Below are 18,602 nucleotides of genomic sequence, written 5' to 3' on the forward strand. Positions count from 1 at the left end.
TAGGAACCGTGTCTCTACAAAAAGTAAAAAAAATTAGCCAGGTGTGGTGGCACATGCCTGTAGTCCCAGTGACTCAAGAGGTTGAGGTGGGAGGATCACTTGGGCCTGGGAGGTCAAGGCTGCAATGAGCTGTGACTGCCACTGTACTCCAGCCTGGGTGACAAGAGTGAGACCCTGTCTTGGAAAAAAAAAATTGTTTTTTATTATTTAGTTGTAGGAATTCTATATATATTCTATATATTCTATATATATAATTCTATATATATTCTGTATATATATTCTATATATAAAATACATAATTAACAAATATTTGCTGTCATTCTGTGGCTTGCCTTTTCATTCTGTTGCTGTAGTGTCCTTTCATGAACAAAAGTTTCTAATTTTGATGAAGCCTAATTTATTTTTTTTCTCTTGTTATATGCTTATGATGTCATAAAATTATTGCTATATCCAATGTCATAAAGATTTTTTTCCTGTGTTTTCTTCTAAGAGTTTTATAGTCTAGGCTTTTAAATTTATGCCTTTGATACTTTTTTTTATTTTTTAGATGGAGTCTTGCTCTGTCGCCTCGGCAGGAGTACAGTGATGCAATCTCCGGTCACTGTAACCTCCACCTCTCATGTTCAAGCGATTCTCCTGCCTCAGCCTCCTAAGTAGCTGGGATTACAGGTGCATGCCACCATGCCTGGCTATTTTTGTATTTTTAGTAGGGATGGGGTTTCACCATGTTGGCCAGGCTAGTCTTGAACTCCTGACCTCAAGTGATCCGCCTGCCTCTGCCTCCGAAGGTGCTGGGATTACAGGCCTGAGCCACCGCGCCCAGCCGCCTTTGATACATTTTGAGTTAATTTTTGTATGTGGTATAAGGTGGAGGTCCAATTTCATGCTTTGCTTGTGGATATCCAGTTTTTTGGCACCATTTGTTAAAGACCATTATTTTCCCATTGAATGGTCTTGGCACCCTTGTCAAAAATCACTTGACTATATGTAGGTGGGTTTACTTTCTTGACTCTCTGATCTATTCCATTGGTCTCTATGTCTGTCCCTTTGCTACCATCATCTTGATTACTGTAGCCTTGTAGTAAGTTTTGAAATTAGGAAGTGTTAGTCCTTCAAATTTGCTCCTTTTTTTTTTTTGAGATGAAGTCTTGCTCTGTCTTCAGGCTGGAGTGCAGTGGCGCAATCTCGGCTCACTGCAAGCTCCACCTCCCGGATTCAGGCGATTCTCCTGCCTCAGCCTCCTGAGTAGCTGGGACTACAGGTTCCTGCCACTACACACAGCTAATTTTTGTATTTTTTAGTAGAGGCAGGGTTTCACTGTGTTGGCCAGGATGATCTCGATCTCTTGACCTCTTGATCCACCTACCTCAGCCTCCCAAAGTGCTGGGATTACAGGCATGAGCCTCCTATGCTCAAGTGATCCTCCTGCCTGTCTTCTCTCTTTTTTTTTTTTTTTTTTTTTTTAAGACGGGGTCTCCCTCTGTTGGCCAGGCTGGAGTACAGTGGTGCCATCATGGCTTGCTGTAGTCTCTCAACCTTTCAGGCTCAAGCAGTTCTACCCCAAGCCTTCCAAATAGCTGGGGCTACAGGTGGATACCACCATGCCTAGCTAATTTTTTACTTTTTGTACAGACAAGGTCTCACCATGTTGCCCAGGCTGGTCTCAAGCTCCTGGCCTCAAGCAGTCCTCTTGCCTTGGCCTCTCAAAGTGCTGGGATTACAAGCATGAGCCACCGCACCCAGTCTTGTCTTCACTTTCTTGATTGTGTCATTTAAAGTTTTAAAATTTTGATGATGCCCTATTTATTTATTTATTTATTTACTTTGGAGATGTAGTCTTGATCTGTCGCCAGGCTGGAGCACAGTGGTGCAATCTCAACTCACTGCAAGCTCCGCCTCCCGGGTTCAGGTGATCTTCCTACCTGAGCCTCCCGAGTAGCTGGGACTACAGTCACGTGCCACCATGCCTGGCTAATTTTTGTATTTTTAATAGAGACAGGGTTTCACCATGTTGGCCAGGATGGTCTTGATCTCTTGACCTTGTGATTCGCCCACCTTGGCCTCCCAAAGTGCTAGGATTACAGGCGTGAGCCACCGTGCCTGGCCTTATATTATCTTTGGTTTTTTTTTGCTTGTGCTTGTGTTGTCATGTCTGAGAAACCATTGGGTAATCCAAGATTACAAAGATTTATGATTTATGCCTGTTTTCTTCTGAGACTTGTATAGATTTTTCAGCATAATTTGTTGAAAAGACTATTTCTTTACCCATTGAATTGTCTTGGCACCCTTTTCAAAAATCAGTAGATGACATGTGAGGGTTTATTTCTGAACTGTCTAGTCTATTCATTGATCTATATATCTCCCTATGCCAGTTACACACTGTCTTGATTACTATAGCTTTTTGAAGTTAAGTTTTGAAATGGGAAAGTGTAAGTCTTCTGACTTTGTTATTTTTCATGGTTGTTTTGGTTATTCTGGGTTATTGATTATATTTTTGTTCTGTTGATGTGGTCTTTAGGAGAGGTATAATAGGAGGTTTTTAATATGATACAGAATTTGTGGTAATAAATGATTCAACCCCTCCTCCCCCATGCCGAAACATTCTAGCTCTTGAAATTTCTGTCACTCTCTATATGGGAGGAATTCATGTAATTTAAACCTGTGTTTTGCCAGACTGCTAGGAGAGCAAGTTGTGGTATCAGTGTTTGTTTTTCTTTTTTTTTCCCCCCATGCATCCCCTGTCTTGCAAAGCCTGGGTATATGTTTGAGAAGAGATAAAACCAAGAAGAAGGAGATGGTTGGTTTGGGTAGTAGTCATCTGAGTGGACTAGTCTCCAAGAATAATATGGACAGAATTTCTTTTTCCAGGGCAATAAACAAATGGATATTTGGAATAAAATATAAAACATGGTAATTAGAGTTTTTAATCTTTTTTTTTTTTCTGAGACGCAATTTTGCTTTTGTCACCCAGGCTGGAGTGGAATGGTGCAATCTTGGCCCACTGCAACCTCCGCCTCCCGGGTTCAAGTGATTCTCCTGCCTCAGCCTCCCAAGTAGCTGGGATTACAGGTGTCAGCCACCATACTCAGCTAAGTTTTCTATTTTTAGTAGAGACGAGGTTTCGCCATGTTAGCCAGGCAGGTCTTGAACTCCTGACCTCAGGTGATCTGCCCACCTCAGCCTCCCAAAGTGCTGGGATTACAGGTGTGAGCCACTGTGCCCAGCCGAGTTTTTGCATCTTGTAACACTTGTTTAAGGAGGTGTAAATTCAGTGTTTAAGTAATGTACAATTTGACTCCCAAGCCAGTATTATCACAGTCTTATCACTTGCTCTAATGCTTCTAGTTTTGTTAGGTTACTAATTATTTTGACTCGAGAAACAATGAGAGTCTGTATTATATTTTGGTACCTGTTTTACTTGGGACTTAACTGACAGGTTAGCAATGAAAAGTTTCTTTTCTTGGCCAGGCACAGTGGCTCACGCCTGTAATCTCAGGACTTTGGGAGGCCAAGGCAGACAGATAACAAGGTCAGGAGATCCAGACTGTCCTGGCCAACATGGTGAAACACTGTCTTGACTAAAAATGCAAAAATTAGCTGGGCGTGGTGGTGGACACCTGTAATCCAGCTATTCGAGAGGGTGAGACAGGAGAATCACTTGAACCTGGGAGGCGGAGGTTGCGGTGAGCTGAGATTGTGCCACTGGACTCTAGACTGGCAATGGAGGGAGACCCTGTCTCAAAAAAAAAAAAAAAAGAAAGAAAAGAAAAGTTTATTTTCTTTTAGTTTAGTATTTGAGGCTATACTTAAAATCATGGATTTGACCTATTTACCAACCCCTCAACAGAATTTAGAATAATATGATGATATAGTATCATAGGGACTATTGTGTATTATCTCCTTGTTGCTGATCTGTTGAAATTATTCACTCATTCTCTACAGAAGAAAATTCTGGTTAATTTGGGGTAGGACTTCTTCATGAACTCACATTTTGCATAATAGAATTATGTCCTTTAAAGGTTAGATTCCTTGGTAGTTTAAGAATTCTGAATGGTATTTTAGAGTGGATTTATTTATTTGAGATAAAGTTTTGCTCTTGTCACCCAGGTGGAGTGCAGTGGTACGATCTTGGCCCACTGCAACCTCTGCCTCCCAGGTTCAAGCAATTTCTCATGCCTCAGCCTCCCGCGTAGCTGGGATTTCAGGTGCCCACCACCATGCCCAGCTAATATTTTGTATTTTTTAGTAGAGACGGGATTTCACCATGTTGGTAAGGCTGGTCTCGAACTCCTGACCTCAGGTGATCTGCCCACCTGTGCCTCTCAAAGTGCTGGAATTATAGGCGTGAGCCACTGTGCCTGGCCTAGAATGGATTTATTTATTCACAATTATTTATTTAGAGCCTACTGTTGGTCAAGCTCTGTGCTAGGCTTTGGAACTCCAAAGATGAAAAAATATGTTCTCTTCCCTTAAAAACATCAGTCTTTTCAGGAATATGAACATTTCTGGAAATGAAAACACAAGGTAACTTATTTTTTGAGACAGGGTCTCGCTCTTTTATCTAGGCTGGAGTGCAGTGGCGCGATCATGGCTCACTGCAAACTCAACCTCCTGGATTCAAGCAATCCTTTCACCTCAAACCTCCTCTTCCACCCCCGACCCCTGCAGCTGTGACTACAGGCATCTGCTGCCACACTCAGCTAATTTTTAAAAATTTTTTGGTACAGGTGAGGTCTCAATACCTAGGCTGATCTGGAACTCCTGGCCTTAAGTGATCCTCCTGCCTTGGCCTTCCAAAGTGCTGGGATTACAAGCATGAGCCACCATGCCCAGCCTACTTATTCAAATTATATTTGTCCTTCTGAACTCCTTTTAGATATTGATAAATTGTATTTGAGTGGTCTAGGCATTGTGCACTTTAATTGCATCACTTCATTTAATTTTCTCATGGTTCTGTGACAATGCAGGATACCAGATTCAATGTGTGGATCATTGCCCTGTGTTAGTTTTGGATGATTACTCTAAAGGTTAATATTTGAGTGTCTTAACTTCAGGAGATTGATGGGCTCTAAGTGACAGGTTTAAAGGAGCAATAATTTAAAAAGGAAGAATGCATAGTCCATCAGCATAAGATTGTTCTTGTGCTTATTTTGAAGCAAAACCACAACTGCTCCTTATGTTCTTGTAATCTTGGCTCACTGCAACCTCTGCCTCCTGGATTCAAGCAATTCTCCTGCCTCAGTTTCCTGAGTACCTGGGACTACAGGCGCAAGCCACCATGCCCGGCTAATTTTTGTATTTTTAGTAGAGACAGGGTTTCACCATGTTGGCCAGGATGATCTTGATCTCCTGACCTTGTGATCCACCTGCCTCAGCCTCCCAAAGTACTGGGATTACGGGTGTGATCCCTCTCACTTCTATTACATTTCGTTTGAGAGACCTTCCCAACTATTAATACCTACTCTATGTATATTCCATAAACATCTCAGCCTCATTAATTCTAAAACTGAACTAATCATTTCCCCTTGGACCCTACTATGAATTGAATGTGTCCCCCAAAGTTCATGTGTTGGAAACTTAGTTCCTAGTGCAACAGTGTTAGGAGGTTGGGCCTAATAAGAGGTGACTGAGTCATTAGGGCTTCTCACAGGAGTTGGTTAACTATCATGAGTGGCTTTATTATAAAGCACATTTGGCGTCCTCTTTTCTTTGGTGCTGTTTCCCATGCTTTCTTGCCCTTTTGTCTCTCCTTTGGCCAAAATCCTTCCCATTTCTTAGGTGAAGGATCCAAATTCCTTGGTATGGCAGACATAGTTATTTAGGATTTGGCTTTATCTAGCTTTCCAACTATATCCTTATACTCTATTTGCTTTTTATGTTCTAGCCATTCCAAATTGCTGTACTTCTTTGAATATGTCAAACTATTATATACCCTGGTATATATACTTTGGCATCTAGAATAATAATAGCTTTTTAAAATATATATATATATATATATATATACACACACACACACATATATATATATAGAGAGAGATGTATCACACACATACACACATCTGTATATACACACGCACACTCATCAAGACAAGACAAGATCTTGTTCTGTCATCCAGGCTGGAATGTAGTGGCTCAATCTTGGTTCACTGTAGCCTTGAACTCCTGGGTTCAAGTGATCCTTCCGCCCCAGCCTCTCAAGTAGCTCTGACTACCACCAGTGCATGCTAGTATGTCTGGCTATTTTTAATTTTTAATTTTATTTTTTGTAGAGATGATACGTTCAAAGAACCACAGCAATTTGGTATGGCTAGAATATAAAAGCCAAATAGAATGCAGCAAGAATATAGTTGGAAAGATAGACAAAGCCAAATTCTAAATAACTATGTATGCCTTACCAAGAAATTTGGATCTTTTACCTAAGGAGTGGGAAGGATTTTGGCCAAAGGAGTGACATAATTGAACTGACATTAGAGTTACTGGGCTTGATAATCTGTTACATTTAATTTAAATTCCAAAGTTATTTTCTGACAATATGATTGTTAGGACAGCTGCAGATTTTCTGTTCACTACACTGATTAGTATTTGTTTTAGTTATACTCTGTTGTTTAGAAAATTCACTTCATCCAGGTGGTGTAGTGAAAAGGGTGTAAGCTTTGTTGTCTGAAACACATGGCTTCAGAGCCTCACATGGTTACGTAATCTTGAGCAAGTCAGTTAACATTAAGTAGTTAAGGCAGTTGAATAAAATGATACATGGAAAAGACTGATACATATGAGACATTTTATTAATGGTAGCCTTTTATGTTTTTAAAGGCACTAAACAGTAGATTTTTTTTGAGACGGAATTTCCCTCTGTCGCCAGGCTGGAGTGCAGTGGTGCCATCTTAGCTCACTGCAGCCTCCAACTCCCTGGTTGAAATGATTCTCCTGCCTCAGCCTCCCAAGTAGCTGGGATTACAGGCATGCGCCACCATGCCCGGCTAATTTTTGTATTTCTGGTAGAGATGGGGGTTTCACCGTGTTGGCCAGGATGGTCTAGATATCCTGACCTTATGATCCACCTGCCTTGGCCTCCCAAAGTGCTGGGATTACAGGCGTGAGCCACCATGCCCAGCTTATAGCAGATTTTTAAAAAGATTTTTCCTTCTCCTGTTTTCAGTTACAGACTTCAAAAGATAATAGACTCTGCATTAAAGCTATAGTTTGAAAATGAAGTTTTTGTGTTTGTGCAAAGTGGGGATAATTTTCTTCAGCTTTAACTTAGAATTAGGAAACGCATGATGGTCCTTTCTTGGTCTACGTGAAGCTAACCAATTTCAGAAAACCCAATATATGATTTTTTAAAATTGTTAATATTTTTTATTAAGACAAGGTCTTGCACTTTTGCTCAGGCTGGAGTGCCGTGGCGTGATCATGGCTCATGCAGCCTCCACCTTCTCCAGCTCAAGTGATCCTGCCACCTCAGCCTCCCAGGTATCTGGGACTATAGGTGTGTACCATCATGTCCATCAATTTTTGTATTTTTTGTAGAGACAGGGTTTTACCCTGTTGCCCAGGCTGGTTTCTAACTCCTGTGCTCAAGCAATCTACCCACCTTAGCCTCGCTAAGTGCTGGGATTACAGGCATGAGCCCCTGCCTCTGGCCTCTTTTATGTTTTTTTGAGAAGGAGGGATTGTGAATCTGAGATTGGGAATAAAGTTTTCCTTGTAGAAGGAGCCTTGAAAAGCTTTTATGTTAGTGAATGTAGCCTTTTTATTCCAGTATTTCAAGATTTTGTTGCTGAGTATATTAGCTCTTTTTGTAAAAAAAAACTCACTTCCAAATTTGTCATTATTTGGTCCTAAATTACAACAGTATTACTTTCTTCCTTTGAGTGGATCTTAAGGCATGGTTATGGTGGTTGCTACTTCTGGAATTTTGGAGTACTGTGTATTTTGCAAAAAGGAATTGTTATGTCCTTCAGTAATACCTCTTGGAACACTGGCTCATCCTTTTTGGTGTTATGAGTGGAGATCAACAATAAGCATTCCAAAATGGTGCTGATCCTGACTTAAAGTAGCCCACATTGGGTGGGGGAAGGATAAGACTCGTTGGCCTATTCAAATATACATAAGAAAGAAAAAGAGGACTAGCGAGTACATGTTTTAAAAATGTGTATTTTGGATGTTTAAAATGTTTTATTTTCCTGTTTTAAATGATCAATCTGAATTTCTTAAAGGAGCTTCATTTTTTATTTTATTTATTTATTTTTTTGGAGACAGAGTCTCGCTCTGCTGCCCAGGCTGGAGTACAGTGGCATGATCTTGGCTCACTGCAACTTCCGCCTCCCAGGCTCCAGGGATCCTCCTGCCTCAGACCCCCAAGTATCTGGGACTACAGGCACACACTCCCACGCCCATCTACTTTTTGTGTTTTTGGTAGAGACAGGGTTTGCCATGTTGCCCAGGCCTCAGCCTCCCCAAATGCTAAGGTGTGAGCCACTGACCCAGCTGGGAGCTTCATTTTTGAAGGTTGGTGAGGAGAGATGGTGTGAAATAAAGGTTTAGTCTTCCTTGAACTTTCTCATAGCTGCAGTTGAAATTCATGAGAGTGATAATTCTTTGTTTTGTTTTTTAAATTAACCAGACAGACTAGAATATTATTTTTATTTTTATTTTTATTGACATGGAATCTTGTTCTGTTGCCCAGGTTGGAGTGCAGTGGTACAATGTAGGCTCACTCAACCTCTGCTGCCTGGGTTCAAGTGATTCTCGTTCGTCAGCCTCCTGAGTAGCTAGGGGACTACAGGCAGGTGCCACTAAGTCTGGCAAATTTTTTTGTATCTTTAGTAAAGATGAGGTTTCACCATGTTGGCCAGGCTGGTCTCGAACTTCTGACCTCAGGTGACCCATTTGTCTCAGCCTCCCGAAGTGCAGGGATTACAGGCGTGAGCTACCACACCTGGCCTAGAATATTCTTAAAGGATACCTGAAATGAAATTTGTGGTTGCTAACATTTGACTCTCTAACTTAAAATACAAATTTATTTAACGTGTTAAAATGAAAATTTTCTAATCCAATTCCAAGGGCTCTGTGGAAAACAATGTATTTTTCATTTATATGTAAGAGCTTGAATCAAAATTAATAAATTTTTTAAAATGAAAAAAAAAAAGAGCTTGGGTGTTGTTTTTTTCTTCCCTGCATTGCATGACCATAGAATACATAAACAAAAATATGTAATGGACATGTTTTATGATAGAATATTATTTTTTACTATTAATAACATTTTTTTCTGTTAGCTAGCAATTGCTATTTCTAGAAATACAGTCTGAAAGAAGTTAACATTTAGTTGTTGACCAATATAATAGACTTTATTATTTTATTATTACAGTATAAGATTTAAAGCATATTACTGTTATTGAAAGTTTTAATTATAGCGCTACTTAGAAATTGATTTAAAGTGGAAGTGGCCGGGCGCGGTGGCTCACACCTGTAATCCCAGCACTTTGGGAGGCCGAGGCGGGTGGATCACGAGGTCAAGAGATCGAAACCATCCTGGTCAACATGGTGAAACCCCGTCTCTACTAAAAATACAAAAAATTAGCTGGGCACGATGGCGCGTGCCTGTAATCCCAACTACTCCGGAGGCTGAGGCAGGAGAATTGCCTGAAGCCAGGAGGCGGAGGTTGCAGTGAGCCGAGATCGCGCCATTGCACTCCAGCCTGGGTAACAAGAGCGAAACTCCGTCTGAAAAAAAAAAAAAAATGTGGAAGTGAGTTTTGGTTAAATCATAGCTGGATTAATAAATGATTTTTCAAATTAGACTTTGACCATAGTGACTGACTTCACTCTGGTGATAATAGCTGAGTCTGTGGTGATAATAGCTGAGTCTGTGGTAATCTCCCTTGGTAACTGTTGCCATCCAGTGGTTCATTTCTGAAATATCAAAATGGAATAAAAATGAGACAAAATGCTTGTTCCCCTTCTCCTCACTCCTCACTCTTGTTTGTTTTAGTTGAAACTAAAAACCACACTCCCACACTTCTTTTTTTTTTAGGTCGAAAGGAAAAATAACCTTTTGAGGAGGAAGACAAAGGTTTTTGCCTTTAATATTTCAGGAGATGTAAGGGAAAAACAGGTAGTTTTTGATGGGCCATATTCCTGACTACTATTTTTCTTCCACCCTTTATTTTTGTACCCAATCAGCAAGTAGGAAAAAAGATTCTTCAGTGTTTAGGACTTAAAAGAAACTTTCTTGCCTTTGGTAAAAAAATCATACTACGATAGGTGGATGTTTTATTTGCTGCTGAACGTAGCTACTGAATAGAGATGAGCTATGTAACAATATCATTAGGCAATAAGAACATTGCTGTGATGTTTTAGCTATATGTAAGAAACTATAAGACTTTTATATTCATTTGCATTTGAAGACTAATTTCATTAGATATACTATTATTTTGGGCTTATCTGTTATATATAGACCTGGTTTCTGTACTGTCACCAAACCATTTATATTAAGTATACAGAATGTATATAGAATTTATCATATTTAATACATCTCCATGTAGCTATAAATGGTTGCCATCTTTTTTTTTTCTTTTTTTCTTTGACAGAGTCTCACTCTGTCGCCCAGGGCCCAAGTTGAAGTGCAAGCAATGACCTGATCACGGCTTACAGCAGCCTCAACCTCCTGGGCTCAGGCGATCCTCTCACCTCAGTTTCCTGAGTAGCTGGGACCACAGGCACACAGCCACCATGCCTGCCTAATTTTTAAAAATTATTTTTGGTAGAGACAAGGGCTCACTATGTTGCCCAGGCTGATCTTGAACTCCTGGGCACAAGCAGTCCTCCTCCCTCAGTCTCCCAAAGTGTTGGGATTACAGGCATGGGCCACATGCACCCAGCCAGCTATATTTTGAAGTAAGGCTAATGAAATCTGAATTGTAAGAATATATTTCAGCAGAGTTATTAGGTAAGATATTTGTGAACTGCCAAAAGTAATCTCTCAAATATTTCCAAAATAATAGGCATAATGGGATATTTTGTCGTTTTATTGATTCCATAGTGAGACAGACATTTATAAAGTTATAGAGAGGGTAGGACAAAGGAAGCAGTAGTGCATTTTGGGAAATCTGATTGACACAAATGTATTCATATCATTTATCTGTGTGGTTTTGTATTAACTATAACTCATTCTGTTTTTTTTTTTTCCCTACAAGAATTGCATATATTTAAAATTTGACCATGTGGGTCAGATCTTAGATATAAAATGCCTAAAACCACACTCAAAAGTTCAAGTGAACACTGATAAAATGCATCATGTTAGATTCTCAGTACCATTCTTCCACTTTGAAAAGGTAGAGAAAATAGATACTGTGGTGAGGGACAGGACAAAAGAATTGTAATTTCTAGAATCATGTTCTAGAAATTATATGGTGGTTTATTGTTTCAAAATGCTTTTACCTTCATTACCTCGTGAATTCAATAGCATGATAAGGTAGGCAGGGCAGAGAGTGTCTTTGTTTATTGAGGAAGAAATTGAATGTCAGAAAGGTTGAGTATTATGTCTGAATTTACACACAATGCCTGATAGAACTGGTACTTGAACCTAATTCTCCTGATCTCCATTGTAATATTCTCTCCATTATGTCTTGTTGCCTAATTGAAACTTGAGTTTACATCTACTGTAAGACATAGAATTAATGCAGTAAATTGTCTTATGCATTGTATTTTTCAAAGAGGAGTTATAAGCCTCTGAAGCAAGGGACACATCACCATTTTGTATTTTTCCTCTGAAATTGATTCTTCCCAAGCACTTAGGAATGTGCCATCTTATATATGTGATATTAACATTATTGACACCCAGGAGGTCATTGCTACTGGTTCTTTCTCTTTCTACTGGTGGAGATCAGTCAGGCAATGAACAATCTGTCACCTTTTACATGGTCCACTCAAATCTATTAAGGTTGTGTAGCAATCACTACTATCTAATGCCAGAACATTTTCATCAATCCAAAAAGAAACTTTCAGACTCATTTACAGTAACTCCAGTTCTTCCCTTCTTCACTCCCTAGGCAACCTATTGTCTTTATGGCTTTGCCTATGCTGGACATTTCATATAAATGGGATCATATAATGGGAACTTTCATGTCTGCCTTCTTTCACTAAAAATGATGTTTTCAAGGTTCATCTACTTACTCTGTTTGATGGCTGCATTATATCCAATTGCATGGATATATATCACATTTTGTTTATCCATTCATTTACTGATGGATATTTGGGTTGTTTCTACTTTTTGGCAGTTACAAAGATTGCAGTATGAACATTTGTGTTAAAGTTTTTGTATGAACATGTATATTTTTAATTCTCCTAGGTATATACCTAAGAAGTAAAATTATTGGGTCATATGGTAATTCTATGTTTAACTTTTGAAGAACTGTCAAACTGTTTTCACAGTGACTGTGCCACTATATTTCCACCAGCAATGCAGAAGGACCTTGTATTAAATCTTTTTTTCTTTGAGACAGTGTCTTGCTGTGTCATCCAGGTGGAGTGCAGTGGTACAATTATAGCTCAGTGTAACCTTGAACTCCTGGGCTCAAGTGATCCTCCTACCTCAGCCTCCTGAGTAGCTGAGACTAGTTTTATGCCATGATGCTAGGCTAATTTTAAAATTTTTTTATAGAGATAAGGTCTCACTAGGTTCCCAGGCTGGTCTTGATCTCCTGGCCTCAAATGATCTCCCCACCTTGGCCTCCCAAAGTGCTAGGTTTATAGGCATGAGCCACTGTGCTTGGCTCATACCTTAATTTTTTTGAGTGGACCATTCATCTCCAAGGCCCACCCCCACTCCCCAATTTTTTTGGAAGCAGTCTCACTGTGTCACCCAGGCTGGAGTGTAGTGATGCAATCTCAGTTCACTGCAACCTCTGCCTCCTGGATTCAAGCAATTCTTGTGCCTTAGCCTCCCAAATAGCTGGAATTACAATCATATTCCACCATACCTGGCTAATTTTGTATTTTTAGTAGTGACAGGGTTTCACCACGTTGGCCAAGCTAGTCTCGAACTCCTGACCTCAAGTGATCTGTCTGCCTTGGCTTCCCAAAGTGGAGGATTATAGGCATGAGCCACCACACTCAGCCTCCAAGCCAATTTTTTATTTTCTCCCTCTATCTGAAATATACTTCCCACCTCTGCCTGTGTCTGACCACCTGTTGCAATTCTGTGCATCCTTCAAAGCCTAGTTCAAATGCAGCTTCTTATGCAAAGTCTTCACAGATTACTAGGGCTGGAAGTGATTTGTCCCTCATTAGTGCATAAGGTTATATCATTTATTTCTCTTTGGGGCCTTTTGTAATAGTTGTTGGAGTCTTTCTTATTTCTTCTACCACATTTTTGTATTATCATAGTGATATATATATTATATATATATATATATATATATATATATATATATAATGGAGTGCAACCTCCATTATATATATATAATATATATATGTAAATTTTTTAAGTGTGCCTTTAGTAAATATAGGATAAATGAATTAGAGACTACTGGAAATCCTTAACTTGGCTTTTTAAAATGTTGCATGAAATGTATCATATTTATAAAATAGGAATGGTAATATCTAAATACCATTACTGGAATGATGTTTTTACCTCTCCTCCCAACTGGCAGGTATGTATTCTGCAACTGTCTCCTAATTTCTTGGCCTTGCATTAAGCTGTTGTATGAGCAGTTGCCTTTCAAGGTCATTTGACAACTGGTTGCCTGCATTTATCCATTGGATCTAGAATGGCATCTTTGTCTGTAGTTACATGTTAAAGAAGTTGTGTTACAGTACAGCTTCTTTTAGGTCTGAAGTTAAAGATTCATTTTGTAAAATTATAGTACATCATTAGATAATAAAATAAATGTAAATTATTTTAACTTTACTATCTTTATTAGTATATATTTATTTGGTGTCCAGTGAAAACTGATGACCAACTAGCTAGATATGCCAAATAATGTAGTCCAGATACTGTGGTCCTTTTATGTAATATGTAAATAATATACATATTACTCATGAGTACTCATGTTCATATTTACATATATACACATATATTTTTAGTAAAATAAGAATCATACTGTTTTGAGTCTTGTGCATTTCACTTAATTTTATGAATATTCTCATATGCCATTAAATATGCTTCAAAAACATTTTTAAAAATTTTTTTATTTTTTCTCACAGCTGAGCCAGTGGTCACAAAAACTGTTTTTAATGATGACTGCATAGTAGTCCATCATGTAAATGTACAACTTGTATTTACCAAATTCTGTATTGTAGTTAATTTTTCCTCATTTTTGGAATTTCAGTTAATGCTGCAGTGAACAAACTTGCACATTAATTTTTGTCTGGCTTTCCAATAATTTGTTAATGAGCTTTTTAAGGTATTTTGATACACATTTCCAAATTGCTTCCCAGAAGGGTTGTATATATTTTATTTAAGAAAATTCATTTTGAATTAATTTGATTTGAAATTGGAGGGTTACTTGTTTATTTTTGGAAGTTGATTTTTGCTTATACCATTCATTCAACAAGTATGTATTAAGTTCATACTATGTGCCAGGAATTTGTAGGCCCAAAGTATAGCACCGTAAACAAACTAGAGTTTCTAACCTCATGGAGTGTTCCTGTCTAGAGGACTCCAGGTATTTGTCAGTGGGTTAGTTCTTATTTTCCCTTATTTCAGAGTCAGAATTGAATAAATTATTTAGAAAAAAGGAAAACTTTCTCCTAATATCCTATCTATGCTATCAATTTTTTTTTCTATCTAGTCTATGTAGATTTTTCTCAGGGTTATGTTCATGTACTTGTATCAATAAAAAGTAAATGTTTTTTTATTTTTGAGATGGAGTTTTTGCTCTGTTGCCCAGGCTGTAGTGCAGTGGCACGATCTTGTCTCACTGCAACCTCCATCTTCTCCTGGGTTCAAGTGATTCTCCTGCCTCAGCCTCTGGAGTAGCTGGGATTATAGGCACCTGCTACCACACCCAGCTAAGTTTTGTCTTTTTAGTAGAGATTAGGTTTTACCATGTTAGCCAGGATGGTCTCGAACTCCTGACCTCAGGTAAATCCCCGCGTTGGCCTCCCAAAGTGCTAGGATTACAGGCATGAGCCACTGTGCCCAGCCCCTGCTTTTCTTTTTTCAGTATTAATTTTTTTTTTTTTTTTTAAATAGAGACGGGATTTCGCCTGGTTGCTCAGGCTGGTCTCCAACTCCTTAGCTCAAGCAGTCTGCCTATCTGGGCCTCCCAGAGTGCTAGGATCACAGGCATGGGCCACTATGACTGCCTAAATACTGCTTTTCATGCTCTGTATTAGTCACAGAAAATACACACATGCTCTGTATTAGTCACAGAAGATACAGTGCTTTTGAGGAAACTTTAGTGTATCTGTGTTATGCCTGCAGTCATGTCTGAAGGTAAACAAGACTGTCACAGTGTCCTTCAAAGTCCATTACCATACTCCCATAATCTTTCTGCTTATATTTAAGTTCCAATTAAAAAGTCATATTACCTTAAATTATAGTTATTCTAATCATATTGATATCAGTTTGATGGATATTGCATCTTTATTTCATTAACAGGTTGAATCATTTATTTTGGACCAAGAAGATCTGGATAACCCAGTGCTTAAAACAACATCAGAGATATTCTTATCAAGTACTGCAGAAGGAGCAGACTTACGCACTGTGGATCCAGAGACACAGGCACGGCTAGAAGCATTGCTAGAAGCAGCAGGTACTTTACTTTTTGTTTTCTCTTTTTCGCCTCTTTAAAAGTCTAGATCTATTGGGTTTTTTGTTTTTTTTTTGAGACGCAGCCTCACTCTGTTGTCCAGGATGGAGTGCAATGGCATGATCTCAGCTCACTACAACCTCCCCCTCCTGGATTCAAGCGATTCTTCTGCCTCAGCCTCCTGAGTAACTGGGACTACAGGCATGCACCACCATGTCTGTCTAATTTTTATATTTTTAGTAAAGATGCGGTTTCACCATATTGGCCAGGCTGGTCTCAAACTCCTGACCTCCTGATCACCTGCCTCAGCCTCTCAAAGTGCTGGGATTACAGGCGTGAGCCACCGCGCCCGGTCAAGTCTAGATCTCTTTACAGAGTTACATGGGGTTATCCCAAAATTCTATAACATTATACAAAATTTAAAATCTCTAAAATTTATTTTACTTTTTATTTCCCAAAGAAAATGTTCACATTTTGGATTTCTGGGTTCAACTATTATATTTTTAAGGTATTAAGATAATCAGCAGCTGGGTACAGTGGCTCACGCCTGTAATCCCAGCACTTTGGAAGGCTGAGGCAGGCGGATTGCCTGAGCTCCAGAGTTCGAGACCAACCTGGGCAACATGGTGAAACCCTGTCTCTACTAAAATACAAAAAATTAGCCAGGTGTGGCAGCATGTCCTTGTAGTCCCAGCTACTCAGGAGGCTGAGGCTGGGGAACTGCTTGAACCTGGGAGGTGGAGGTTGCAGTGAACCAAGAGCACACCATTGCACTCCATCCTGAGCAACAGAGCGAGACTCTATCTCAAAAAAAAAAAAAAACAACACAAACGATAATTAGCTAGGTATCAAGGAAAACTTACCTGTTAGTAATTACATTATAAAATTAAAATGTGTTGGTTGGCCGCGGTGGCTCACGCCTGTAATCCCACCATTTTGGAATGCTGAGGCAGGTGGATCACAAGGTCAGGAGTTGAAAACGAGCCTGATTAACATGGTGAAACCCTGTCTGTACTAAAAATACAAAAATTAGCTGGGCATGGTGGCGTACCTGTAATCCCAGTTACTCGGGAGGCTGAGGCAAGAGAATTGCTTGAACTGGGACCTGAGAGGTGGAGGTTGAAGTGAGCTAAGATCGCGCCGCTGCACTCCAGCCTGGGCTACTGAGCAAGACTCCATCTCAAAATAAAATAAATAAAATAAAATAATCAATTTATGACTCTTTATCTGTACTGATTTGGGGAGCTGCATGTGATTACTTGTGTATTCACTTTAATCTATGCGTAACTTGATTTTAAATAGCTAATTTTTTTTGAGACAGAGTCTTGCTCTGTCACCCAGGCTGGAGTGCAACCTCTGACTACTGGGTTCAAGCAATTCTCCTGCCTCAACCTCCTGAGTAGCTGGGACTACAGGCGTGCCCCACCATGCCGGGCTAAATTTTGCATTTGTAGTAGAGACGGGATTTCACCATGTTGGCCAGGCTGGTCTCAAACTCCTGGCTTCAGGCAATCCACCCACCTTAGCCTCCCAAAGTGCTGGGATTAGAGGTGTGAGTCACTGCACCTGGCCCTGGAATACCTCCTGAAGGACTTGCCTGAGCTGAGATTGCATCATTGTGCTCTGGCTTGGGTGACAGTGCAAGACTTTGTCTCAAAAAAAAAAAAAATTAGCTATTTAAAATCAAGTCAAGTAATTAACATGCAGCTCCCTAAATCAGTACAGATAAAGAAGTCATAAATTCATTAAATTTATCTCCCACATTTTTATTTTGTAATGTAGTTGCTAACAGGTAAGTTTTATAGTTAACTTTTTAAACTTTTTTTTTTTGAGATGGAGTCTCGCACTATCACCCAGTCTGGTATGCAGTGGTACAGTCTCGGCTCTCTGCAACCTCCGCCTCCTAGGTTCAAGCTCTTCTCCTGCCTTTGCCTCCCAAGTAGCTAGGATTACAGGCGCCTGCCACCATGCCTGGCTAATTTTTTGTATTTTTAGTAGAGATGGGGTTTTACTATGTTGGCCAGGCTGGTCTCGAACTTCTGATCTCATGATCCTTCCGCCTCGGCTTCCTAAGGTGCTGGGATTACAGGCATGAGCCACCATGACCAACTACTCTTTTTTTATTTTAATAAGCAGAAGTACATTCTAAAATAATGATAAAAAGTATGTATTTCTGTTGTTTTTTTGTGTAGTATTATGTATATAGTAAGTGCATAAATCAGTAACAGTTGTTTATTATCAACTACTATACATGACACTGTACATAATTGTACGTCCCACACTTTATGCAACTGGCAGTACGGTAGGTTTGTTTACACTGGCATTACCACAAACCCATGTGCTATGATGGCAGGGCATCACTATGTGATAGGAATTTTTCAGCTCCATTATCATCTTTGGGGACCATCATTGTACATACAGTCTGTCTTTAACCCAAACATTGTTATGCAGTGCATGACTGTATTTCATATTGAAGATGAAAACTATGATTTATAGGCATGAGCCATTGCAACCAGCCTAGGAAGATAGTTCTTGACACTATTTTAATTTAAACAAAATAAAGTTGAAAATATTTTTTTCTTTAAGGTTCTTTGAAATTTTTAGAGAAAATTAAGAATTAGGCCATATCAAGAACTTTAAAAAATTCTTTTCTAAATTATAAATGTAATATGTATTATAAAATAGCTAAAGCAATGTTAAATATAGTAAGTAGATTATAAAACCTTCCCACTGTCTGTCAAGGTTTACATATACTGCTGGACTTTTCCCCTTGTGGTAATATAAATACATCTGCATGTTTGAATATACATGATTGTTAAAAATGAAGTAGGATCATAATACACA

General features: G+C 39.2%; 1 protein-coding gene across 13 annotated transcripts in view; it reads left to right on the top strand.

Moving 5' to 3' along the window:
* ANKHD1 (ankyrin repeat and KH domain containing 1) overlaps positions 1-18,602 on the top strand; it is a 138,399-nt gene that overhangs the window by 13,814 nt on the left and 105,983 nt on the right. For all 13 annotated transcript variants that reach the window (XR_001110185.3, XM_012469354.2, XM_012469531.2 and 10 more), the window contains exon 2: positions 15,608-15,761. Coding sequence is in view for 12 of the 13 variants with exons in the window: in XM_012469354.2 (XP_012324777.2) it covers positions 15,608-15,761 (154 nt within the window). In the remaining variant the exon portion in view is untranslated. The remainder of the gene's footprint in view (positions 1-15,607; positions 15,762-18,602) is intronic.

This window comes from Aotus nancymaae, unplaced genomic scaffold (genome assembly GCF_030222135.1).
Source record: "Aotus nancymaae isolate 86718 unplaced genomic scaffold, 86718_ANA_hifiasm-v0.15.2.pri h1tg000064l_1, whole genome shotgun sequence".
Taxonomy (NCBI): Eukaryota; Metazoa; Chordata; class Mammalia; order Primates; family Aotidae; genus Aotus; species Aotus nancymaae.